Source organism: Vigna angularis, chromosome 5 (assembly GCF_016808095.1).
Source record: "Vigna angularis cultivar LongXiaoDou No.4 chromosome 5, ASM1680809v1, whole genome shotgun sequence".
Classification (NCBI taxonomy): domain Eukaryota; kingdom Viridiplantae; phylum Streptophyta; class Magnoliopsida; order Fabales; family Fabaceae; genus Vigna; species Vigna angularis.
In genome coordinates this window covers 16,102,695-16,125,699 of record NC_068974.1, presented here as the reverse complement: position 1 = coordinate 16,125,699, position 23,005 = coordinate 16,102,695, and the positions used below count along the sequence as shown (strand labels likewise).

Below are 23,005 nucleotides of genomic sequence, written 5' to 3'. Positions count from 1 at the left end.
TGGTGGTGAGAACGTATACTTGTTATAATTTCAAATAAAAGTCCTGAAGTTTGGATGAAAAACCAACCTGTTGACAAGGACTCTGCAGTTTTGTCACTTAACCGCTCAGGGTGCTGAAAATTGAATCTCAAAGCGGGAAGCCAATAATCATGTATTCTCCACCAAAAGCTATCTACAACACTAAGGCCACTTTGTTGGACACACGCAACTTTGTGCTTCAACAACTTCACCCTAATGGAACAAACACTCTCTTGTGGCAAAGTTTTGATTATCCCACTGACACTTTGCTCCCCACCCAGAAGTTAGGTGTTAATCACAAAACAAGCCATCGTTGGTTAGTGGTTTCAGGGTTTACCAATGCACTTCCCTCTCCCGGTGCCTTTAGCCTTGAATGGGAACACGTTGAACAAGAATTGATCATAAGGAGACGGGGAAAAGTTTGTTGGCGAAGTGGGAAACTGAGGAACAATAGATTTGAGTACATTTCAGAGGATGCGCAACGCAGGTTGAAGTACACCCTTGTGTCTAACAGGGACGAAAACTCCTTCTCTTTCACAACTGCAAAAAATGAAGACCCTGTTCGAAGGTGAACGTTATCAAATATTGGGCAGATATTTGATGGTGAAGTATATGTTGCAAGGGCTGATTTGTGTTATGGATATAACAACACTGACGGAGGTTGCCAAAGATGGCAGGATATACCCAAGTGTAGGAATCCTGGTGATGTATTTCAGAAACATACTGGTTTTTGTTGGGTAAACTTTAAATGGACCCATTGTCACAAATTATTTTGTCTTTAGTTTCCATTTGTAAAAGAAGTTAGGTATTGTGTTAGCACTATCATTACCCAGATAGTAGTGAAGAGTAATGGAGAAGTAGTGGAGATTAGTGGAGATGTTAGTAGAGATATTAGGTTATAAATATGGAGATGTAGTCTTGTATGAATTGTGACACACTTGTAGTGTGTGCACCGTGGAGAATGGACAGTGAGAAAGAAGAAAGGAGAGAGTCTCCATGTTTGTGTATTGTGTGCAGCAAAGAGAAAGTGTGAAAGTGTGTGAGCGTGTGTACCGTGAGTAAAAGAGAGAAAATGGGTTGTGCCTTGTGAGTTATGTTGTGAGAGTTAAAGTTATGATTGTTCAGTGAGTTGTGAGAGTAAAAATTATTGTGTTTGTATTTGTGTATTCTGGATAGTTTGTCCAGAAAATTAAAATTTATATAAATGGAAAGTTAGTAAATTTCCCAGATAAATATCCCAGACTGTATGTATATACCTCCTAGTTCGATTTCTACAAATTGGTATCAGAGCCACGGATGGAAGAGACCTTCAGACGGTGTCCAGCAAAGGTGGGAGTACTCGGTCCAGCAAGCTTAGAGCAGCCGCCACCCAGGAGGATATTTTTCATGTTTTAAATGGATGAAGGGCTTGTGGTGTTGAGAAGAGGAGAAGCGGTGATGGCTGATGAAGATGCACGGTGATTCACGGCCAGCTGGAGATGCACCAAAGCAGCTGCTACATCCAAAAGCTTGGAGGGGAGCTGCACATAAAAGGGATTTTGATGACGAAAGAGTGCTGGACAGCAGAGGCTGGAGTGAAGCAGTACGGTACAGATATGGTATGGAGTAGCATGCTGTTACGTGAGAGTGGAACTGGAAGAAAGAAAGCGTGAACTTGATTCGCGGGTTCGGAGTTGACGAGGTTTCGGAAATGCACTACAAACCGGTGAACCGTTCAGCGTTTTCATGGGTCAGAGGATGTTGGAAGTAAAAACCTCGGAACATTGAAGTTACCGAAAATTGTGAAAGTCGGAGAGCCGGTTCTGCACGAGCGAGCCAAAGAAGTTGATCTGTCGGAGATGAAATCGGAGAGTGCAGAAGTTCATCAATGACTTGATCCGCGTCATGCGAAAGGGCACCCGGAGTAGGTCCGAAATTCTGGCAAAGTCAGTGGGACCTCTCCATTTGATTTGGAGAAGATGGAGGAAAAGGACAAAAGGCAACATGGTTTCTTTGACACGGAAAGCAACATTTATTTTGTCTTCTTTTGAAGAATGAAGATGTAGCTTTTGAGAAAAGTGGAGGGCCACCTCACTTATTTTTGGCATGCGTCCAGAGCACTAAAAAGATGGATTGAAGAAAGTTTTTTTAAAAAATCTTAAAAAAAGGCATGCACATGAGAACGGCCAAAGAGAAAAGGGATCCATCTTTCATTTTGAAAAGCAGTGTGCACACGAGAGGAAGGAGTCGAGAGGTGCAGGGAATTCATTCTTTTGGGTTAAAAAAATGTAGCTGATTTAATTGGGAGAGTTTTGAGTGTCCGAAAAAAGGATAGTGAAAAAGAGAGAGAGTTTGAGTATTCGAAAAAAAATAGAGAGAGTAAGAGATGACTAATCTTGCTAACAGTGTCCCTAATTCAGGTGTTTGGGATGTTGTAGATTGTGGGAAACGAGAACCCACAGAGAAGGAAGAGCAAATCTGTGACCCATATTGTTGAGGTGAAAAGGACGCCTGTGAAGGAGGAGTCCAACGGTGAGAAGATCGCAAAGGAGACATCTTCAAAAGACGCGAGTGAAGGATAGAAAAGTCCAGCGGTGAGAAGATAGCAAAGGCGTTCACGGAGGCGTTGTGAATGTGAATGATGCCAAAAATTATATTGTTAAATTAAAGTGAGAATGTGAATGATGGAAACCAATAAGAAGAAGCATTTTAATAAAATTATATTGTTAAATTAAAACATATATGATGTATCATCATTATTTAAAACCACAAATAACCAGATTTTTCAACACATATTGTACGCACTTTGGAGAGCTTGAAACCCAGATGTGGTCCTTACCTGCCCCACTGCAAAGGAGGTGCCTAGGTACTCGTCACTAGTGGAAAAATGACTTTTTATAACGTACAAAAATGACATTTTATATCGTAGTTACTGGGGATATAGTTCTGGGCGATATAGTAAGTCTGCGCATTTTATAACGTAGCAAAAATTTACGTTATAATATGTTCAACATATTATAACGTAGTTTCTGAAGTACGTTATAATATGCGCAGTTTATTATAACAAATTCTTCGTTTGTCCGTAATAATAGGTGGAAGATATTATAACGTAGAAACTTTTGTACGTTATAATATGTTATATATTATTACGTATATATTATTGTACGTTATAATATGTGATCAACGTACCATATCATACATTGCTTAGTACGTTATAATAAATGTTTTTTAAAAAAAAAATTGATTATTAAATTTGACATCCAATGAAATTATAATAATATTCCTGTATTATCATCTCATCCAATCCATTTATAATAAATATAGCTTTAAATAAACAAATTTATTGAAACTAAAATAGAATCCATTTCAAATATTAAATAGTCTAATATTTAATACATCATTTATACATGAAACTATATATTAAATCCAAATATTACATTAATGTACATACACTATTTAAGTGTAGCCAAGTTTCTACTAACACTTAAAATAAAAGAAGCCCAGTTCCTTCTAATGTCTTCCATGTCTGCAGCTTCCATGGGAGATGAATCATTAAAGATCTACAAATAAAATAATAGAGTTAAAACAATATTGTAATGAATAGTTGGGTAAGTATTTAGTTAGTATTTTAATACCTTATTCAATGATTCAATAATGTTTGTACAAATAATGGTATGCATGTGTTTCATTACATAATACCCACACTCATAACTGCCCAATTGACGTTGACACTGCAAATTAAATACAAATAATGAAGACTCATTCAAATCAAAGACACAAATTTCACAAAACCAACAACACAACCAATTCCTCATAAAAATAACAATCACAAAACACAAAACAAAGAAGGTGAACTTCTCTTACATTAGGTGTGATTATTTGCATCTTCTTCCTAGAAATAGATGGAACACCCCGCAACCTTGAATGAGCTTCCAAAGACCTATACAAAAGTTTGACATCCATCACATCATAATAATAATATAGGAAGGAATCAAAATAAAAAGGAAAACTTACGCCTCTAATATATTTTTGATGGACAATGTGTTAGCTTTCTTATGCAAGGAACATAAGAGAACTACAAGAGAACGATCAGGAACAATAACTAGCAATTGCCAATGACCCCTACAAGTTAGAATAATATTAATTAAAAGAAACTTTTAAACTACTCATGAAAAATTAAAAAATTATGTACTTACTTATGCAAGTAAGGTGCTAAATAGACCTCTTTACCAGCTTTTTCAAACATTTCTATCAAGTACTTTTGCACCTCCTCTGATTTATTTCCTACAGTTTGAATTATAACAGGATCAAGAAATCCATAGATAGTAGCATTCCTTCTCTCGATGCAGAGGTGATGCAAATACCTTCAATATCAACAAATAATGTTCAAATAAATACACGAATGCAATATGATAGTATTTTCATGGTTTGTGAAGGTTTACTTACAAATTCCAAAGTTGTAGAACTGTTGTAGAGAGGAGATCATTACCAATGACAATTTCACAAATATCCCTATGACATACATATAAAGTGGTGGTAGTAGTCTTGCATGTGAGTTCAGAAGGCATATCTATCTCAATAGTTTTATTCCCCATTGTGACTACCGCTGCACCAAGTTGTTGGAGAGGAGACAATTGTGGTTGAGGAGGTGTAACAATGTTTGTATTCTTAGAAACGTCCTATATTTGACCACAAAATAAGTCCAATATTATATGCATCCAAATACAACAAAGACATAAGTAATTAAGGCAAATATGAATATAAATACTTACTAAAATTGGCTTTGCCAATCTGGCTGGCCAAATGATAAAATTTCCTGGAGCTTGCCCCACTGTTTGAACCTCTTCACTAGGCAAAGGAACACGAGCAGAAGAATCTTTAATATCTACAACCACCACTCGCAACATATCATCTTTAATAGCCTCGTGGTGGATGGTGCTTCCCAAATTATATATTTTACCTAAGATACAAAAAAGATTACAATTGTTGAGTAAAATGGTATAAATGACTTACTTAGCACATATATAGAGAGGCAAGAAGTATAGAGAGGCTGCAAGTATAGACAACATTGTGGTTCAAAGGCTAAATGCAATTTTCAAAATGATTCAATATCAGGAATGTGGATACAGATTTCAATGATTCAGCAATTTACCTAGAGCCACCAAATGCCAGTGGGGATCATCAACATACAATTCACAATCAACAGGGACATCAACACCATCCCCTGATTCCTCAGGAAGAGGACAACTCCCCTTTGTGCTAGCAACATGGGAAGCCCCCTTTGGTGGACCTTGAATAGTCAATCCTAAGGATGCTATCTCTGATTTGATTTCTAACAATAACTCATCTCTCAATTCTGGGAACAATTCTTTCTTAAACTCATTTCTTAACACCTTTTTATCGGATTCACTAAGTTGTGCTAAAGTAACCTTTCGAGTAGGACCACCAAAGAATTGCTTGAGTCTTACCCCTCGTCCAACACCACAGATATATCCTGGATGCTCCGGACGTCCAATGGCAACCTTTCGAGTACCTTTACCAGTAATTCTTCCATGGTGGCGAGTTTTAGGTACCCCTATAGCTTCAATTTCTGATATGTATTCTGTACAAAACTCAATAGCTTCCTCTGCAATATATCTTTCAACAATTGATGCTTCAGGACGATATTGGTTCTTGACGTACCCTTTCAATATCTTCATGTATCGCTCAATTGGGTACATCCATCGCAAGAACACAGGTCCACAAAGTCTAATTTCCCTTACTAAATGTACAATCAAGTGAACCATGATATCAAAAAATGATGGAGGGAAATACATTTCCAACTCACATAATATAACTTTAGCCTCATTCTCCAAATAGTCCAACCATGCAGGCTCAAAAACTTTACTACAAATGGCATTAAAAAAGAAGCATAATCTAGTTAATGCATATCTAATATTCTTAGGCAATATTCCTCGAATCGCCACTGGTAGGAGTTGTTGCATTAAAACATGACAATCATGAGATTTTAACCCAAGTAATTTTAAATCCTTCATAGATACAAGTCGTTTCACATTGGAAGAGTAACCATGCGGAACTTTCACACCATGTAAAAACTCACAGAAACTTCTCTTTTCTTGTTTAGATAATGTGTGACATGCTGGAGGCAAGTATGTTCGTTTGCCATGACATTGTGGAGCTAATTGTTCTCTTATTCCCATTTCAACCAAGTCCAAGCAACTCTTCATACCATCTTTTGTCTTGCCTTGAATATTAAGGAGTGTTCCAATAATACTGTCACACACATTTTTCTCTACATGCATGACATCTATACAATGTCTCACATCAAGCATCCTCCAATATGGGAGATCAAAGAAGATTGATCTTTTCTTCCATATGTTTGTAGTTGTGGCTTGCTTTTTTGTCTTGCCAAGCACAACATTTATGTCCTTTACACGTTCATATACTTCTAATCCACTTAAAGGCGTTGGAGCTATTTCATTTTCTTGACATCCATTAAATGCTTTTTTTAATTTACGAAAAGGATGGTTTGCACTAAGAAATCTTCGATGTCCAATGTAAACCGTTTTCTTTCCATGCTTAAGTTGATGGTGACATGTGCCTTCTTCACATATAGGGCATGCTTTGTGACCCTTTGTGCTATACCCACTCAAATTACCATATGCTGGAAAGTCATTGATTGTACAAAATAACATGGCATGCAACTTAAAAGTGGAGCCTGCGTACCCGTCGAACACATCAACGCCTTCCTCCCACAACATTTTCAAATCTTCAACTAGCGGGCTTAAATAAACATCAATGTCGTTTCCTGGTTGTCGTGGACCAGAAACCATTAAAGATAACATGACGTATTTACGTTTCATGCACAACCAAGGCGGTAAGTTGTAGATCACTAACATGACAGGCCATGAGCTATGTCTACTACTCAAGTTACCGTACGGGTTCATTCCATCTGTAGCAAGTCCAAGTCTAAGGTTTCTTGGATCATTTCCAAAATATGGAAACATTGAATCTATTGTCTGCCATTGACTACAATCAGCTGGATGTCTTATTTGACCATCTCTTTTACGTTCATCTACATGCCATTTAATGAGTTTTGCATCTTTGACATTAGCAAATAATCTTTTAAACCTTGGAATTATGGGAAGATACCACAACACCTTTGCTGGAACACCCTTCCTCACATCATCTTCGAAGTCACCATCTTTTTGCTTGTATCTTGATAACCCACAATGTGGACAGTGATGTAACTTTTCATATTCCTTCCTGTACAACACACAATCGTTCGGACAAGCATGAATCTTTTTATACTCCATACCCATTGGACATAATATCTTCTTCGCATCATAATTAGATGTTGGCATCGTATTACCTTCAGGAAGAATGTCACTCACTAACTCAAGCAATTCGGTGAAACTCTTATCACTCCACCCATTTCTTGCCTTCACATTAAATAGTTTTAATATTGCCGACAATTTAGTGTACTTAATGCACCCTGAATACAAAGGCATTTTTGCATCACTACACAAAGTTTCATACATATGTGATCGTGCAAAGACATCATCTCCAACATCATGAATCATTTGCTCCAAACCATCTTCCATAACCAAATCCACTTCTTCTGCTTCAGTTTGAGACACATGTGCTATTGGCACTTCTACTAATTCACCATGCCATGTCCACTTGGTGTAGCTCCTTAGGAACCCATCACACAAAACATGCTCTCGTATTACTGCAATGGGTAGTCTCCGCTCGTTCAAGCAATTCACACATGGACAATAAAATCTTCCATTATTATCTGCTACATTCCTCGTAGCAAACTCAATAAATTGTTCCACTCCTCTCTCATATTCTTCGGTTGTTCGTTTAGATTTTATCCAACTTCGGTCCATACTAACGTTCTGTGCCAATGAACTGAAACCAAGAAAGTGGTGATGGAGATGGATTGGGACATGAAAAACAAAACAAAAGAGGAAAAATAAAAGTGATGGAGATGGATTGGAACAGTAGAGATTGGGTGGGTGGACAAAATCAAACTCCTCTATCCCTTTGTCTTGTATTAATCCTAGTGAATCCAATGTCCTTATTTTTGTTAACACAGTGTTGGGAGATTGCAGTTTTAAAATAGAACACGGCTCCCTCAAACACTCTCAATAATTTCCAGCCTAATAAACAAATTCAAAGGAAAGCTCTGTGCAGTTTGTTCCATTACTTTTGTGTATATTATAGGCACCATTGGTGTTAAACTAAACCACTGTCACATCTCACCTAACTTATCAAACACATTAGTTATTAAATTAATCACAGAGAATAAAGTCAATATATGCTATAAAGTTTAACCAATATCATATGCACATATACATCCCCTCCTCGTGGGCTATTCCCTTCTTTCTCTCTCTTTATTTCTTTCTTTCTCCCTTTCTCCGCTCAACAAATTTGAAGTTGCGTTAGATATTTCTACACATTTTGTGAAAGCACACACATACGAAAAGAAGTTCTCCTGATAAATTTAATCTAAAGGGAGCAAAAGAAATCTCTAGATTCATATATGAATAAAAAAAGGCTAAAATAAACTGAAATAAAAATCTTACATTAACCAAGTTGAAGCAATAATAATGGCAGAGGTGTGGAAATCACTGAACAACTTGATTGTCTTCCTGTAGAGAACAAAGCATAAAATTTAAATTAGAACTGAAATATCATCTCACATTATAAGTCACAACAAATACAAACTAAAAAAATCAGCTTCCCATGGGATTGAGGATGCTATAGTAATATCGTGCATATGTATCTAAGCAGTGTACTATACAGTCCTTTTTGTCTGAAATAGTTATTTGAAAGGAACCATCAATTATTTTGATAACAAAAATCTTAGTTACTATATCAACTTAGAAACTAACTTACTATAGTATTTTTTATTTTATCAACTAGCTTAAAAAGAAGAAGAAATAGCAGGATTTCTAGAATGCCTTTTAAGTACCCTGGGGGATAGGGGCTGTACCCTGGGGAGAAGGGGATTTAGGAAGAAAGAGACAGGCCAATCGTGCAAAATGCATTATTTATTCATAAATAATTTTTCTGTAAAATCATGAGAATATTGGATCTTCAAGATTTTGATTATGGGAGAACAACTATTTTTAACAGCCAAGTTGATCAAACGAGTAAAGTATCTCAAGCTATAAAACTAATAAATAGGGAGACGGAAAATCACTCTCTCCCTTGCACTTTCATATTGAATTAAGGTTGAAAATGCCCATGAATTCAATGCAAAACCAATATTACTGAATTGAAAATGCCCATGATTGTCATAGTCCTTATCTAAATCAATCTTGATAGCAACCCAACCATTTTCTTCTCATTAAATTTATTCAGTAAGAAAAAGCATTATATTTGATTGTCCATCTATATGAATAGAATTCTTACGAAAATGTATTATGAAAACTTTCAAATCACTAGCGGTCTAGTTTGACTAGCAAAAAAAGAAATCATCATCATTATATTTTGCACCCAGAATATTGATTGCAGAGAAAAGTTGTTCCCTGCAGGTCAGATGCCTGAATCTATCGGCAAATAGAAGATGTAATTTAAAAGAGAGAAGGCAAATGGAAGACTTCGAATGAGGCAAATGAAGACAATACGAAGTCTGACAATTTTCACTCCAGGTAAAATAATAACATGTGTAGAATTATCACTCATTCTCCAACAATTTTAGTTTCAAGTTAGAATACTTCTAATCAGAAGCTGTGGTTGCATCCCCTATTGGTTTCTTGGAGCAGCTCAATAAAGCCATTATATTTAATTAGAAGGGAAATACTAGTGACATTCTCACAGTAATCAGGACGCTACAGAAAAACCTAGCAATTCTCTATTGAAAAGCAAGAAATGAATTTTGGAGACAGTTAAAACACTTTTATAACATTCAGGTGACTATCAGAAGAGAATCCAAATCCGCCTAAAACCAACTCATAAGCTCGAAAAAGCAATTAACTGACATGACAGATTCTATCATCGTTTTAACGCAGTAATCAAACTATGTAATTAGCACACCACTTCAAACAAGAATAGAATTTTAAACGTATAAATCATAAACAACACCAAATAAATCCCATTAACAGATTAACAAATCCGACCATCCAAAACTCAGCCACAGAAATTTAAACCCTAATAAGATATATAATAATCCAAATCACAAAAACATAACAATTAGTCCTCTATTTAACAATCCACCAAACGAAACACAATCCCCACCAATCTAAGAAATTAGTGAAATTAATAGAAGAAAAACATAAAACCTACTTGGTTAGACTTCAGAGATTTCGAGGAAGAGGCAGCGGAGCCACTGCGTGAGAGGAAAGAGGCAGCGGAGCCACTGCGTGAGAGGAATGAGAGTGAGAGGGAACGTGAAGAGAGGAATGAGACGAAGAGCCACTGCGTGAGAGGAATGAGACTGAGAGAGAACGTGAAGAGAGGAATGAGACGAAGAGGAAGAGAGGAATGAGAGTGAGAGGGAACGTGAAGAGAGGAATGAGAGTGAGAGGGATCCTGAGATATTATAACTGATTTCTAAAAATCCGTTATAATACATCAATAATAGGTTTTAAACTTATTTACAAGTTTGCCACCGCTTTTCATATTATAACTGATTTTCAAAACTACGTTATAATATGTCTTAAACTTATTTACAAATTTGCCACCGCGTCTCATATTATAACTGATTTAAAAAACTACGTTATAATATCTCCCTATTATGATGGATAATTTTTGTCCGTCATAATAGGTTTGTTATAAAATGTCATTTTTCTACTAGTGCGTTCTCCAATAGCCCCTACCAAATAGTCACAAGAATTTCAATAAATTCCCATACAGGGATAATGATACTTTGAATATGTCATATTCTGGTTTACCCTCCTAGTTCTAGAAGTTGAATCCCAGAATTTTTTTTACCTGAATAGAGTATGTGTGAAAGGATATATACGACATTGGATACATCCACACTGGTCCAGGCAAGGCATTTCGAATTCTAAAATAGCCTGCTGAAAGCATCATGACTACTTGAAATGGCATACATATGCATCAGTAGCTAGTTCAGGAAACGACCAAATTCTTGTGTAATCATGACCTTGTGTAGCATGTAACTTTTGCTTTACATAATAAAAGACAATATAACTCACATGAATGCACAACAGTGTCAAGACACTCCAAAATATAATTCCTTCGTTCAGCAGCAAAGTCATGAAAAAATTGAGCACAAAGTACATTAACAAGCTAAATAAATCTTCCAGCCCAACGAGGAAGTAGAAGACTAGACTTGATGAAATGGAGATGAGGAAAAGAAACGGAATGCTGGACAAGAGCTGCGCAAATAAAAAACCACTGTACTGGAGTGTTGGTTTGATTCTTCACAGGAATATATCTGCAAAAAAAGAATTACTGAGTGAAACTGTAAATAATCCATATTTCAATCCTTAAAGCAGACATGTCTTGTCGACCAACAAAAAATCATGTAAATTGTATCTTCTTTTTCACCTTTTTCTCTTTGGAGTCTACTGCGAAGAGTTAGTTCTGTCTAACACACTGAAGGGACAACATAAATAGTAGCACCTAATTTTACTTCAAAAATTTGTTACGATTCTTACTAAGGATGTGCTTTGAGATAACTGCAAAAGTTGGATTATTTCAACAATCATTTGTAATCAGAATTAGTTTTTGTTTAAATAAATTTCATGAAAAGCACTTTAAGATAATTTCCTGAAAAGCACTTTATAATAAATATGATGTTTATGTGAGATTAAACTATACAAATTTCCTGCATCAGACAATATATACAAATACACGACCTTATCTAATACTAAATTGTTCAATGCAGTGAGACTTTGATTTTATTATTTTCTGGTTTTTGTATATAAGCTATATTCTGCCATAAATCAAATAGTTACTTAACATTTAAACTTTCAGAGCACCTTGTACAATTATGTAGCAATGCGTTGCATCACAGAGAATTTACATCCCAGTTTTTCAGCTTCAAAACACTGCATTGAAATTGTAATTTAGTATCACATCCATAATTTCACATTCCTGAAAACATTGGAGAAGCTTACATAATAACAAATCATGAACATCTCACATTGAAACAGCAATAATCAATTCCCAAAATACCATCCTTTTCAAAACACTAACCTGCTAGGAACAGCCGAACAAGCATGTGTCCAAGTAAACCTTTTGACAGTGAAGGCTTGCCGATTCGAGCATAGGGTGCTAACATACCCACCAATGCAATGTCAACAACCACTCCAACCAGAAGATCAGCAACATACAACTCAAATTCAGCCCAGAAATCCTTGCCCCTTTTTTGAACCTCTGCAAACGTTACACAACAAGAGTCTATAACAATCTGCACACGCCAAAATGTAAAGACTAGGAACAAGTCAGCTTCTAGACTGGACAAGTGGCAGCAGGCAATGGGGTTGAGTCTTTAATAATAAAGTAATGATACTCTAAAACTTGGACTCAAGACCCTTCATTTTCTGAGAAAAGCTTTTTCACTCTTTAGAGCCCTAATTTCTTTTCTCTGCCTTCTCTCTACAACATCTCTGCCTTCTCTCTTCAAGTCCTCTTCACTAAGCCACTGGATTTCTGTTTAGGTGACGCCCAAACATCCACAGCATAGAAGGCTTCAAAACCAATCGATCAGTTTCGGGTCTTAGTCGGGTAAGTGGCTCTATCCGGTTCTTCTCTGATCTTGAACTAGGACATGCAACCTTTGCTAGTTGCATGTGTCTTGTGTTTCCCCTTTTCTGTTCTTTGTTAAATCTTGAGCTCTAAGAGCTATTTCCGTCACCAATGTGGTGGTTATAGGGTGTTGTCTAGGTTCTTGCTGAGTCCGACACTGTTGAGTCCTTCTTGTAAGCTGTGCTGTTCAACTCCAAGGTAAGCGAAGCTAGGATACATTTTTATATTGATTGCATGTGATGTATGCTGAGTTTTGTACTGCTGTACTATTGGTATTGTGTTTTGACTTGGAAAGATTTAGTTGCATGTGTTGAACTTTGGGACAGTGGAACTGGAGTGTGATGTTTGTATACTGTTTGGATGTATTTAATTGCTGTAATGACTATGTTGACGTGCTTGTGGTGAGAGACCTGTTGTATCAGTGAATAAGTAGGAAATTGGTGTTCTATTAGGGTTTTAGGTCACTTTAGGATGAAGTGAGGTAGTGATTTTGGGCATTAGAGGTCTTGAGTGCAATTGGGCTGTTTGGGTAGCTCAGATAGGTCAATTTTGACTTGTTAGGAACATCAAACTGGTCTAAAACGAGTTACAAGTGGTAAAATTGAATTTGGGTCACTAAGTTGTTGATTTTGGTGTTCTAGAGTAGAAATTGAGTCTCAATCACTTTAGAATTGTAGTAGGAACGTTTATAATCATCTAGATAAGTTTAATTAGGTATAAAACACAATCTAGGGGTGTTAAAAGTTGAGGAAACTGGTTAGAATTGGAAAATGGTGTGTGAGTTGCATAATTCTGCAAGATTTTCGTTTTGCAGATAATGCAGACTCGCTGAGCGAATGTTTTCGCACAGCGAGTCCTCACAGCGAGGTGCTCTCTGTTTAGTCATTCGCATGCGCTGTGCGACTGACTGGAGAGGGTTACTCTCTGTCTGGCGATTCGCTTTGCGAATCTAGTCACTATGCGACTGTTAGTGATCTGGGTTTAATGTCAATTAATTCGAATAACGAATTTAGGGCACTATTTAAGAGTTTAAGGGCTGATAATGTGTAGTAGAATTTTCAGTTTAACATAGCGCACAGACCTGGTGCGCTATGCGAATGGAGTTTAGCATAGCGCATAGGCTTGGTGCGCTGAGCGAATGTGAGTGAGTAAAACCCACTGTTTTTGTTATTCGTACAACGAGTTTGGTGCATTGAGCGACTTGCCCAAAACCTGTTTTTATTCTTTTTATTCCTGTTTTGTGATAACCTTGAGCTATGTTTTGATTATTAGAATGGTGTAAAAGTATCTATGATATTTTGTGATCAGTGAGGTTATATGTTTGGATTTAATGTGATAATATTATGGTATTTGGTTGTTCATGTCTTGAGTTAAGTTGCAAAGTGACAGTATGGTTGATGGACGTAATTCCATGGATCTCAAAGGGAGGTCACATGGTGGTGCCCTATGTTATTGGACGTAATTCCATGGATCTCAAACGGAGGTTACATGGTGGTGTCCTAAGTTATTGGACGTAATTCCATGATCTTCAAGGAGAAGAATCATGGTGGTGCCCTTAGTGTTTAGAATGATTTGCATGGTAGCTCAGTCTTGGGGGTTTTCCTGACGCTCCAATGGTCTTTCATTCTCAAGTAGAGAGGATTGATCCATATGGTGAGGAGTAGCAAGAGGTCCTAGTCTTGGGTGCTTCTAGTATGGCCCAAGGTGAGTGATAACGGACTAACCTCGTGAGTGTGGTATGGTGAAACCCATTGGCAATGGCTTTGCAAAGTAGTAGAGGCCACCACGAGTCCATAACCCGCCATAGCTCGACAATCATTCTAAGTCCGAACGAGTCAAGTGTAAAGTGTAACAAGTGGTGTTGTATGGTTCATTCACTTCAAATTAAACTTGCATGTTGTGTGTGATTGTTATAACATGATTTTTTGTATATCTAACTCACCCTCCTGCTTGTGTTGGTTGTTGTTTGTGTCGTGTTTCTGTTGCAATGATCATCCACTTGGATGTGAGCAGAGGTGAAGAAGGTGCCTCTAGAGCAAGCCTTGGAGGGAGATGATGACGCTGCAACTTAGTTTAGCTAGGACTCCTAGTTGTTCTTATTATTTTGAAATACTCTATTATGTTAAGTAGGAAGTTTTAAATTAGAACCTATTTCATCCCACAAATAAATGCAACAAGATTTACATTTATAATTTTAAGTATTTTACCTTTTTTTAAAAAAAATTGTGTAAATTAAATCTGAAAGTGAAATCTTACATAGTTGTCTGCCCAAGAGAACAACCTCAAGACAATTACATAAAGAAAGTTATGCATAACTTCTGACTCTCACTTGAAAAAATTAACTCACCAAAAACTATTTATATTAGACGGTGGAAGGAACACAAAAAAAAGAAAAAACCAATATCTAATTTATTTTTTTAACTAGTAAATAACTCAGACATTATTCTATTTCCAAGGAAGTAGTAATTTCTATTGTAGAAGTCGTACACAACCACACAGATGAATTTTCGTTAAGCATCACTCTTTGAACATAGAACGATGGACATTATAGGTCGATCATTTGGATATTGTTCAACACACACTAGTGGAGAAATGACATTTTATAACGTATAAAAATGATCTTTTATAACGTAGTTACTAGGGACATATATAGTTCTGGGCGATATAGTAAGTCTGCGCATTTTATAACGTAGCAGAAATTTACGTTTCTGAAGTACGTGCACAGTTTATATATTATTACATATATATTATTGTACGTTATAATATGCGATCAACGTACCATAACGTACATTGCTTAGTGATGCAGGCTGTCGCGACCCGTCAAATTTGATGTGCACAAAATAATGCAGTATAATACTAGGAAGTGACTCCTAGGTCGTCTCTCAAGGACCAATTTGTGGCGGTTCAGTCTCAGATTTTTTACACGAAGGGGGGGTTTGAAGTTTTGGATGCAGAAAATTAAATTAGGAAAGCAGTAAAAATAAACTGTAAAAACGATGTTTGAAAATTAAATGAACAATAAAACGTAATGACAAAATTTAACAGTATAGAAAACCATAAACGGTAAAATAAAAGAGAGAGTAAAAATAAAAACACTTAATTGAAAATGGAATTCATCAAAGCATTCAATACTTAAATTAAAATTCTGAACAAAAGGTAAAAATTAAATGAACAAACAGCTCCAAACACTGACACGAAATAAAATTCCACACTATTGCACTGTTTGAAATGAAAATAACTGAGAGATCTACTGGAAGGGAAGAGGCGAGAGCCTCTTCCAGGCCGTGCACTAAAACTACTCCTAATTCTACCCATCTCTTCTGCTGCTGCTCTTCTTCTTTTATAGCAAAAATTGTGGACCAATTCCCGTAGCCTAGTCTCCTCCTTCTTGCGAGCCGTGCCTAGTCTACTACCTCCATGTTTCCAGTCAGGTTTTTGTTTTTGTCCCCGTAGGTTCCTGACTTCCTTCAACTCCTAGATTTGTCAAGGAAATAGGTGGGCTCCACTTCCAATTGCAATCCGTTGCATTTCTTTCTTCTCTTGTGAATCACCATTTGTCCTTTCCTTCTCCATTTTGGCCGTGATCTCTGCCTCTTCTCCCAGCTGACCGTGAACACCATTCCAAGCTCCATAAAACATTAGGAAAATTGCAAAGTGAAGAGTGGTGGCTGCTCTTTCATCTAGCAAAGATAAATGACCGAACACTTCTTCCAGGACGTTTGTTGTTGCTTGTTTGGATGCTCCAAAGCCAAGCAAACGTCCTTCTCTTTCTGCTGCACCGTGAACTGCCCCTGGACACTCCAAGATGTGCGTGTGGCTGGTTGCTGCTGCTGCAACAAGAGCTTCTTCATCAATCACCATGGTGCTTCTTGCTGCTGCCCATTCTCCTTTGTTCCGTGTGATTTTCTTCAAATTGTTGCTCTCTCCATAATTGAGAATCACGATCCAGCCAAGAAATATTATGGTGGCTGCAGCTGCTCCAACACGTCCCTATTCTCTTCTCTTCTCTTCTAGAGAGTCGTGACAATATTGCTAGAAGGTGGCAGCTGGATCGTTCAACATCTCCTCCTCTTTGCTGCTGGATGTGCTTCCTCTTCAACTAGACAGACCATGGTGTGTGAAGCTTCTTCTCCAATTTGCTGCTGCTGGACGTGAAGACCATGAGCTCTACTGCTGGCCATAATTCTTGTTCTTCTCGGTAGCTACTCCTTCAACTTCTTTACGTAAGTTGCAGCAAAATAATAGAGAGACCGTGAGGTGGCCCCTTCTTCAATCAAGCTCCACGGCTCCACACTCTAAAATGAATTCCAATGCTAGTGGTGGTCCCTCTATGCTGGAATATCAATCCTCCTTTGTTACTTCTCTCCATAATTGACGTAACACTAGTGGAAAAATAGCATTCTATAACAAGACATATTATAATGTAGTTATGAAATCAATCATAATATGGAATGCAGTGGCAAACTTGTAAATAATTTCAAAACATATTATAACGGAATTATGAAAATCAGTTATAGTATGAAACGTGGTGGCAAACTTGTAAATAATTTCAAAACATATTATAACGGAGTTATGAAAATCAGTTATAGTATAAAACGCAGTGGCAAACTTGTAAATAATTTCAAAATTTATTATAACGAAATTATAAATATCAGTCATAATATAAAACACGATGACAAATTTGTAAATAAATTAAAAATATATTATAACGAAGTTATATACCTATGTTATAATATGAGTTTGGTAATATATTACGTCTGATGTTCAAAAATTGGTCATAATATCTCTTCATTTCACCTTGTGAAAACCTAATGACTTATTCCTTCTTTCTCGACGCCAATCCTCATCAACCTAACACCACACTTTAGTAGGGTCTTGACTCCATCCACGGGCCGATCTTCACATCTTCATTCAGCATTTCTTCTCTCGAGAGAAACACTCTCATTTCCACAAATTCACTCATTTCACCCTGGCGAGCATCAGAAGCTTCTCACTCTCTCTCTCTCGAGAGTTCTTAAGCCGTAAGTCTCCATTTCTCTTCACAGATCTGCATTTTCGCTTCACTCATCATCCAACCACATCTACTGCTAGGGTTTCTCACATACCTTCATCTTTTTCGCCTTTACCTTCGATTCCACCAATTGAAACATCATTTTCCACATTTTCTACCGATTATAATCACATTCTACCGATTATAATCCCTTTCCACCGATTAAATGTTGATTTGAAGGATGTTGTTGCGGTCGAGGTTATCGCGGGGAGGGCAGTGGACCTGAAGACGGACTTGGCGAGGTTACAGCACGATTTGATATCGGAGATGACTACGTTAGAGGAGGCGAGGGCGGATGCTTCTGAATTGAGGAAGGATTTAGGGGAGAAGGAGTCGTTGGTTGAGTCTCTGAAGAAGGAACTGACAGCTTTGAAGAAGGTGAAGGCAGAGGGTGAGGTTATGGTTAGGGATTTGGAGAGAAAGATTGGAGTTTTGGAAACCAAGGAAAATGAGGAAAGGAACAAGAGGATTAGGTTCGAGGAGGAGATGAGAGATAAGGTTGATGAAAAGGAGAAGGAGATCAATGGTTTCAAACAAAAGTTGGTGGAATTGGAGAAGGTTACTGCTGAGATATACGTCTAGGTAAATAGCTTACTCATTTTATCCTCACGCTGCTCTTTTGATTTCATCTCTAATTAGGATTTTGGTGTGTTGTATACTATTCGCATGCTAAAAATTGGGGATGTAGGGGACTTTTGTCTTGCTAAAATGTTGACATATGATGATCTTGCTTCCTCAATGAGTGATATTGCCAAACTATTTTTTTGTTCACTGTTTCAACATTTTTTGTCTAAATTCATTTCTGTTTGTTCTTGCTCTAAACTTAGGTCATTAGGACTCCAAGTTATATGTGCCCAGAATCACACCTGGGAGACTTTGGACTGGAAAAATCACTCATTGAGAATCCAAAATCTAATGCATAGTCTAATTCTTGCTTTGCTGGATCTTATGGATACATAGCCCTAGGTAATAGTTGATTACACCATTGACTTTTGTTATTCATCTCATTCTTTTGTTATACAAACTTTTAATACCCAGATGAAATTTTAGTTTAATCTAATCAGAATTTTGTTCCAGAAACCTCTAAGTATCTTGTCCAAGTGTTAACCATGGATTGACATTTCTATGTTTTTAGAGTATGCATACTCACTAAAGGGCATAGAGAAAACTGATGTGTACAACATAGGAATGGTGTTTATGGAATTTGTTACTATTAAAATGCCAACAGATGCAGCTCGAGATAGCCATACACTATATACAATGGTAGGAAGTTTCCTTGCAATCGTTACACTCGCTGCATGACATCCTCCACTAGCATTGATCTTAATCTTGCAAGGAGGGAAATGGTCATCCTTGGGACACAGTATGCAAGGGAAATGAAGAAGGGTGTCTTTAGTGTCATGCATTATCTCATGCCTAAGCCCCAAATTGTAAGGCCCATGTTAATTTTATTTTATATATATATATATATATATATATATATATATATATATATATATATATATATATATATACTTATGTATTAGTATTTTTACTTTACTTTAAAAAAAAAAGTAAAATAAAATTTGGGGTCATCTGACGTCGTCGGAGATGTGGACAGTTACCAAATTCCACTTCCACCGTCCCACCTCCTACATTTCTCCAATGAGAGCTACCGATAGAGAAAAAAATGTTTGCCAATTTAAGATAGCTTTGGCCTTCATCTCCAACACCGAACTCCATCAGCCTTCACCTCCAACTCTTGATCTCCAAGATCTAAAACTTCAAACTCCATTCTCTGTCACATACTTCTTGCATTATTTTAGAGTGCAATTACGGGAGGGGAGCAAAGGAGAGGGTCTCATTTTTGGCACCAGGGAGAGCAGCCACAAGGAAGGAACCCATTCTTTCTCTCTCTAAAACTTCATCTCTTCTTGGCTGTAGGACGGTTGTGCATGGAGAAAACCAGGTAAGGGGAGTTAGATCTTTTTGTTTTATTGTTGAAATTTATTGTGTTTGATGCAAATCTGGGAAGAAAGGAATGAAAAATGGGGTTTTCTGGGAAATCTGGAAATCTGCTGCGTTTCTGCAGAATTCTGCACAACGCGCGTTCATCCAATTGCTCGATCAATTAGTGGTCGGCCAAATATTCTGAACGATCGGTCAACTTGAATGTTGATTATTCTTAGGTTTTGATTTGAGCGTTCGGTCTTGTGTTAAGCGAGCGTACTTGAGCCTGTATTAGTGATTCGGTCGTTCGTGTAGGTTTAACCTTGATTTTTGATACCATTAGTTTAGGTGTTGATTTATGTCTTTTGGTCAAGGTTTATTTTTATACCGTTCGGTTGATACTTAAATTGTTGTATCCGGTTAAGTGTGAGTTTAGTATCGTTCGGTTAAGTGTTGATCCAGTACCAATTGATGATGTCATTTTGCAGTGACCCTTAGTAGTGACCGTTCGATTTTAAATTGATATTCCTAAGAATAATCTTGAACGTTCGGCCTTAAGTTGATACTATTAAGTTTGGATCTTTAAATGTTCGGTTTTGGGTGTATTAGTAAGCGTTCAGTATTTAAATTGATATTCTTAGGTTTAAGATCATGGACGTTCGTTTTGGCGGATTATTGATTTTTAGCGTTCGGTCTTAATTTGGATTCTTATGTTGGAGTAATGAGCGTTCGGCCTTAGTGTATTAATGATTATAAGCGTTCGTTCTTAAGTTGGTATTCTTTGGTAGCAATCCAGAACGTTCGGTATTAAATTGATAGTTTTAAGTTTGAATCTTGAGCGTTCGGTATTACTATGTGATTTATAGCGTTCGATTTGGATTAGGTATTCTAAGGTTTAGATTGTAAGCGTTCGGTCTTGATGATGTTTAATTTCTGAGCGCTCGTCCAAACAGTGATGAATTCAATATGGTGTCCAATGGTTTAGCGCTCGGCTCAGTAGTATTGAATCCAACATGATATTCGTTCTTGAGCGTTCGACCTTGGTATGATTGTGATGTGAGCGTTCGGTCAAATAGTGTTCAATATGGTGCTCGGTTTGTAGCGTTCGGCCTAAGTACTCGATCTCAGCGTTCGGCCTAAGTACTTGATCATAGCGTTCGGCCCAATAGTGATTAATTGAATATGGTGTTCGGTTTAACGTTCGGCCAAATAGTGTTGAATCCAATATGACGTTCGGTTTTAGCGTTCGGCCTAATTATATTCAATTCAAGTGTTCGGTTTTAGCGTGCGGTCTGATTGTATTGGATCTCTTAGCGTCCGTTCAAATTGGCATAGTGGCGATTGGCATATAACGCTCGGTGAATAGTGTTCGTACATTTAATGGTCTGTAAATGGTGATGGGTTCTAAGTTCCTTTGCTCTTGGGTGGAATTATGTGTTCTAATGTTTGAAATATATGATGTGACGTGATTTATGTGAAAATATGTGAATGTATGAGACATGTTGTTTTTGCTGTAATAATAGGGTGGTATCTGGTTATTCATGACTGGGGTTAAGGTTCAAAGTAACAATGTTAATTATGGACGTAATTCCATGATTCTCAAGGAGAGGATACATGGTGGTGTTTTGGGGTTGTGTAGAATGATTACATGGTAGCTCAGTTTTGGGGGTCATCCTGAAACTCCAATGGTCTTTCTTCTCATGTAGAGAGGATTGAACCATGTGGTGAGGAGTAGCAGGAGGTCCTAGTCTTGGGTGCTTCCGTATGATCCAAGGTGAGTGATAACGGATTAACCTCGTGACTGTGGCCGGGCGGTAGTGCCCAAAGTTCCACCGGGCGGTAGTGCCCAAAGTTTCACAAGGCGGTAGTGCCAGGGCGGTAGTGCCTAAGTTTCATAAAGCCACCACGAGTGCATGACCTGCCATAGCTCGGTAATCATTCTAGTCCGGACGAGTCGGTCTATAAAGCAACAAGTCGGGGTATAAAGTAACAAGTCTTGTGATGTCGGTTTACCATGTTTGGATGATTTTTGCATGTCGTGTGAGATTATATAACATGCTTTTTATATCTAGCTCACCCTTGCTTGTTTGTATTGCTTGTGTACGTTTCTTTGGCGATGATCATCCACTTGGATGGGAGCAGATGGTGGAGAGGATACTTTGGAAGCAGCCCTTGATGGAGACGACAGTGTTGCAGCTTAGACTTGCTAGTTTTTATTTCGTGAACTTGTTTTATTTGAAAGGACATTTTGTGTATCTTAAGTTTTAAATTCTCCGTAATTTCCATGGAGAAATTTTAATACTCTAGTTGTCAATTCCGAACTATTCTGAGGATGACTGTAATCCTTAATTACTCTTGACTGCTTTCCTATATTATGTATGATGACGTCTTTATTATATGCATGACGTATATAATCGGGATGTTACACAAATCCTATCCCTGCACTCTGGCTGCAACATGGGAAATGCTGGGAATGTTGCTCGCTTTTTTGGACTCTCAGGTATAACTCTGTTGGATCATCAAATAAGTGTTAGAACCATAAATTTACCAGTCTTGTTACACAGAACTTTCGTATACCAGAAATGGATTTTATCCTCTTCCATTTTGCAGCACTAATTAATGGACCTTTTTTCTGCAATTGTCCATATTAGGTACTGGAAAGACCGCTCTGTCCACGGATCATAATAGGTATTTAATTGGAGATGACGAACACTGTTGGAGTGAGAGTGGTGTCTCAAACATTGAAGAGGGTGCTACGCCAAATGCATTAATCTCTCTCAGGAGAATGACATCTGGAACGCCATCAAATTTGGCACAGGTGTTACCTTTGATTAATCATAGGCTACTTTAACATCTCTTCATCTTTGACTTCACGAATTTTGAGACATTTTTATTATTCACTTGGTTGTGAGTTCTGGAGAATGTTGTCTTTATTGTAAATGTTTTATTAATATCTCGCCTTTTTAGCTCTTTTTACGCATTAAGAAAATTATATTGGCAAAGCTTGGAAGTTTTTGTATATATACGTATAAATAAACTTTATATTCATATATATATCACTTACCATTATTTTCATTATGGTTAATAAAAATATTTTTAGCAATATAGTGTTAAAAATTGAGCATCATTGTTTGCCTTTTACTAATAATTAGTGTTTTGTCTACTCTAGTTGTATTTAGTATTGGTTAAAAGTCTATATTAAGGTAGAAGCTAATTAACTAATACTATTATATTTTCATAGCATGTGCATTTGATTTTAAAAATATGAATACTAATTATTTATCGACTTTAAGGATGAAA

At 37.1% G+C, this 23,005-nt stretch overlaps 1 protein-coding gene across 1 annotated transcript in view; it reads left to right on the top strand.

Moving 5' to 3' along the window:
- Positions 1–36: 36 nt before the first annotated feature.
- LOC108320276 (G-type lectin S-receptor-like serine/threonine-protein kinase CES101) overlaps positions 37–23,005 on the top strand; it is a gene marked incomplete at its 5' end in the record, with an annotated part of 85,676 nt that continues 62,707 nt past the window's right edge. The window contains 2 exon segments of the mRNA XM_052878155.1: positions 37–109; positions 112–678. Of these exon segments, the coding sequence (XP_052734115.1) occupies positions 37–109; positions 112–678 (640 nt within the window).